This window comes from Eucalyptus grandis, chromosome 5, assembly GCF_016545825.1.
Source record: "Eucalyptus grandis isolate ANBG69807.140 chromosome 5, ASM1654582v1, whole genome shotgun sequence".
NCBI lineage: Eukaryota > Viridiplantae > Streptophyta > Magnoliopsida > Myrtales > Myrtaceae > Eucalyptus > Eucalyptus grandis.
In genome coordinates this window covers 53,817,172-53,822,225 of record NC_052616.1, presented here as the reverse complement: position 1 = coordinate 53,822,225, position 5,054 = coordinate 53,817,172, and the positions used below count along the sequence as shown (strand labels likewise).

The window sequence follows — 5,054 nt, the reverse complement described above, 5'->3', positions numbered from 1 at the left end:
GTGAAATATTTCAACATATATCCTCTTTTATTGTTCAAAATCAAGAATCTGCCTACCCGAAAATTTAACAAAACCAAATGAATAAATAGTTGCCGCGTGGAAACAATGAGAGGAACCTAACGTAGAACGTGCAACAAACAGATAATACAAAAAGAACAAATGATAGACCGACAAACAGAGTTAACACCAATAATGGACTACTTCCAATTATTCCATGCTTCATCATGCATCGTCCTCGTAGACTTTTAATTAACCTTTGCACACACTTTCCTGACTTCACCAGCCGTTCCGGTGAGCACGCCGATCCGACCCATGTTCACCATTGACACTCCAAAGTCCTTGAAGAAGGTGGATCCACCGGTCTTGATCTGGAGGTCAATGTACGCCTTGGTTTCGCTATCATCAAGAAGTGCGGCGTCCGAAGTGAAGAGTCCTCTTCTCTTCGGGATCAGATCGAAGTATTTGATGTCGAACGTCCTCACGCTTCCTGGGTCCATCTCAACGAGGGTGGTTTGGTCATTCGGCTTGCACTTGAGCTTTAGTCTTGCTATGTAGTTAGAGTCGAGCTTGGGGTCGGTGTCGCCCTTTCCGGTGAAGTTGTAGAGGCGGTCGGAGAAGGAAGAGCAGTGTGAAGTTCCAAGGGTGTGGCCACCTGGTCAACAGAAATCAGAATTAGCATGATCTGACTTTACAAATTACGTTTTCCTTGCAGTGCAGACTGTTTATGAATCTCGTGCTCAAATTATAGTTTCTTCCTATTAATCTATGTCAATTTCCACAAAATAATCGATAAAGCATATGAAGCAATTGAAGATTAAGTGTTACCTGATAGGACGACAAGGTCCTTCACACTGAGGCCCTTCATTGCAAAATCTGCTTTCAGAGTTGTAATGTTGGCATTAGGTGGTACTAAGTTGTTAAGCGCCTCGTTTAAACTAGAGACGTTCCATCTCTTCGTCCAGTTTCCACATCATAGGAAAGTGCTCCGGTCTAAAGTGACAACAAAAAGAAACCCAATTCCTATATAAATATGTTTTTTCTTATGGAAAAATCGTTGAGTTTCATGATGCACGATGTGAAAATAATCTCGGTTTTGACAAGCAGTAATTAGATCAGAAGATACGTATGGGTGGAATTTTTTTTCCAATGAGAGAGGATGGATTGTTTGTGAAAATCGAGATTTCTACTGATGTCATATGTAAACGAGGAACATTAAAATTAGAATGAATAAATAATGCAAGTGACATATGCATATACGCACCGCGACGACGACATCTCTTGCGACGATGGCCAAAACGTCAGCACACGAAACGGTGCCGGGACATGCCTTCTCCAACGCCGTTTTGACTCTATCGATCACCTGGTAACCGCGAAGGCTGAGATTCGGTGGCGCGTCCTTCTCGGCTTGATTGGTCGAAGAGTTCAAGAGTATTGAACCTTCGCAACCCTGTGGAAAAACCCAGAAAGAAACACTATTCGACTGTGAGTTCATGCAGAAAACAGTTCGTATCCACGGATGAATCTAGAAAAGTATGTTGAGGGGCTAAACACCATTCGTTAGATTATAACTTGTTCTAATTGATGTTTAGCAGATGGTTCGATGAAAGTAAAAACCATTCTTTTCAGTCATTATACAGGTGCTCATAAGATAGTACTCTTCCCAAGCACAAGTAGGAAGAGAAGTACGTGCGCTCATTCATTCACTTACCCTAACGAAACAGTCGTGAAAATGCATCCTCAAGAGAGGGCCAGAGAGACTCGGTGCAACGGACATGACTTGATCCATGACCTTCTTCACGATGGCCTCTGCATTTGGGCAGGTCTTCTGGTAAAACCCTACTTTGAGACCCTGACCGTGAGCGACCTCAGGGACAAGGAACAAGAACATCAACTGAAGCAACAAACAAGACAAGAAGAGCTTCGGACAAGCCATTGCTTTGTGCCAAGAAGAACGATGACTACTATCGCTTGATCTTAGTGTTTTGGTGTGGATGTTTCCATCAACAAACCGCTTTGGCCTTTTATATACTTCGCACCAGCTTCTTAAGCTATGATTTATGGGCTGTCATTCGCACGACAGTTCAGCATGCTTTTGTTATATACGATTTGCATCTTCGCATGAGCCAACTTGGGTGCTAACTCCTCCATGATTTTGTATGGATCCACTCTCTTAATTAGAACATGGCGTTGAGACTTTGACTTTGGTTTAATTTAAGGGCTTGCTGGATTTACTCCACCGAATCGATATCGAAGAAACATGATCATGATCTACACATGGAAGATGAAAATTCCATTATATCTTTGCCAACTTACAATGAAGTGTGAGACAAAAAATTTTATCATGACAGTGGACAAACGATAAGCTCCTTACGCAACCACGATGAGTTCATTAATGCCTGATGACCGTCACAATTCGAGATAGGGCCTTCCAAGTTCTTCCAACCAGGCAAAGAATCGGAGGATTTCTCATCTAGAGAACCTACAAAATTGTTAAGATAGAAAAATTGCCGTGGGAGTTCTTTTTTGGGATAATTACCAAAAGAGTCCTAAATTAATTGTAATTGTGCCAATTTGGTCATAATTTATTATTATTATTAATTGAGCATAAATGTTTTGCATTTATGCCAATTTAATCTATTCGACCAATTTTGAGAGAAATTTGCTAATATGGATATTAGCTATTCTACGTGGCGCAAATAGTGCCAACATGGACAAGTTTTTCAATTTTTATCTATTTTTTGAATTTTTTTGAATTTTTCATATTTTTTTCTTCCTCTTTTGTTTACCATTGTGGTCAACAAGAGTCACTAGAGCTTGCTAGGTAGTAGGCGAGGCCATAGCGGTTGCAGGCAAGTTTGCCTTGGCACCTTTGCCTAGATGCAGCCGGTGAGGCCATGGCAAAAAGTTGCCTTTGCCCAAATTTGAGCAAGGCAAATTTGGGCGAGGTGAACTTGCTTATGGCTGCTACGGCCTCACCTAGATCCAGGCTAGGTGGGCAAGGGCCACTACCCTCACCGCTAGCTGGAAAGGGCTTTGTGGCCTCGCTCAATGGTTGGCAAGCTCTAGTGATCTTTATCGTCCCAACGAGAAACAAAAGAAGGAGGAAAAAAAAAGAAAGAAATTAATTAATAAATAAATAATTTTAAAATATATTATGAAATTGTCCACGTCGCTGCCGATGCACCACGTAGGATAGGTGATGTTCATGTCAGCGATTTCCAATCAATGTTGGTTGATAGACTGAATTAGTACAAATGTTAAAGGTTTATGACTTAATTAACAATAAATAAAAATATAAAAGAAGAAGAAGAAGAAGAATATTTAGACTAAATTTGTACATAGGTCTAAGACTTTTTGATAATTTTCCCAAATTATTTCACAAGGGCTAAAGCTTTGAGGTGTTCTTCCTCGAGAGTGTCAAATTTTAAACATTTCTATGCATTTGTCATGCCTTTTTACTACTTGCCATTCATCCCGAAACTTGTCCAGATATAATCCGATGACACCTCAACAGTAACATATAAATAGCCCCAATAATTGCCCACTCCACGTGAAACCTCAATAATTGAACAATAAGCTGTGATAGCAGCTAATCGGTTGTTTGAACCATTTATTAATAAGCGCCGAATACACCCATTGTGTAATATAGATTTGTTTGAAGAATATATTATGACGTTCTAGAAATGTGAACAGAAACATCAAGGAAGTGCTAGTTAGTTTAATATTGTTAAGCATGTCTTGAGTTTTGGCGAACGTCTCGAGCGAGAATTGAAACTTAGAGGCCGACGACTGAAGGACGCGAGAAGGCAGCCTGCCTAGCATGTGTTTTAGACCCTACTTTAGCGAGTTTTTCATGAGAGAAAAATACAACACACCATAACCTCTTGAGAGTATTTCTAGGGGTTTTCTTCGAGAGTTTTGTGAGGAAAGCACTCGAGAGATTCAGTTAACACCAGGTGAGGATTGATTGGGTATGATTTGGGGCTTGGGTGAGAGAGCTTTGTTCTAAGCTCGTTTATCCATCGTTCATGGTGGATTTATTGCCGCTATTCTCCTCGTTGAGTTGGTTTCAAATCTCAGATAGAATCACATAGATAGTGGTTCGTGGTTTCCTCTATTTCTTGCTTATTCCTCCGTTTATCTCGCTAGTGTGATCGATTGTACCGTCCAACTTCCGCAACACATATTTATTGACTTTTTGGAACATGCCTTCTGTCCTACAAAACCCTTAATGTACATCATAAATGCCTCATTAGCGTGTTGGGTCGATTGTATCGTCCACCTTCCGCAACACATATTTATTGACTTTTTGGAACATGCAATCTGTCCTACAAAACCCTTAATATACATCCTAAATGCCTCATTAGCGTGTTGGGAGCAGAAGTAGATATCTAATACCTTTATTTGAGAAGATTGACTCCAAATTCGAGTCCATCAATGCATCTATTGAATTCATCTTTACTCAAAAATTTAAATCAATAAGTTATGAACAAATGACTATATATTAACTTTTTCACTCAACACCAATTCTCCGTATGAGACTTTTCTAACACGATTTACATGTGCATCTCAACCATAACCCCATCACATGTGAGCACAATGTTAGATATGCTCCATCTTGATTCAGGTATCATTATACATCTACATGTCTCAACTTAAATCTACACAATGCCCACTTTCACCCCAGGTGTCTTTTGCCTTACCAAATCATGAATACTATCAGAAACCGTGTTGGTCACAAAATTACTTACTTAAGATATTCCTAGACACTGTGTCTAATAGACGTGGGAGGGGGTGCTCAAAACTGCATTGGTCACAAAATTCCTTCCTTGTTATATTCATCAAACACTAATACACATGAGGAGTAGACTACCAATCAACATTGGCTTTGATACCATTTTTTAAAACATGCAATGGAAATTTGATAGCTTCATTTGGAGATATCGCCAAGAGAGATTCTAAGTTTGAACTCAACATATTTAGTTCAATTCACATTTTTCTCAAAAACTTAAATTAATGAGTTATTGATCAATTATGATATATTGACTACTCCA

General features: G+C 39.6%; 1 protein-coding gene across 1 annotated transcript; it reads right to left on the bottom strand.

Annotated features, from left to right (window-relative positions):
- Positions 1–232: 232 nt before the first annotated feature.
- On the bottom strand, positions 233–1,994 carry LOC104447621 (peroxidase 27). The gene is given in 5 exon segments (XM_039314133.1): positions 233–652; positions 826–945; positions 948–990; positions 1,262–1,447; positions 1,709–1,994. Coding segments are annotated over 5 exon segments (981 nt in total). The 5' UTR covers positions 1,934–1,994; the 3' UTR covers positions 233–245.
- Between the last annotated feature and the right edge of the window lie 3,060 nt (positions 1,995–5,054).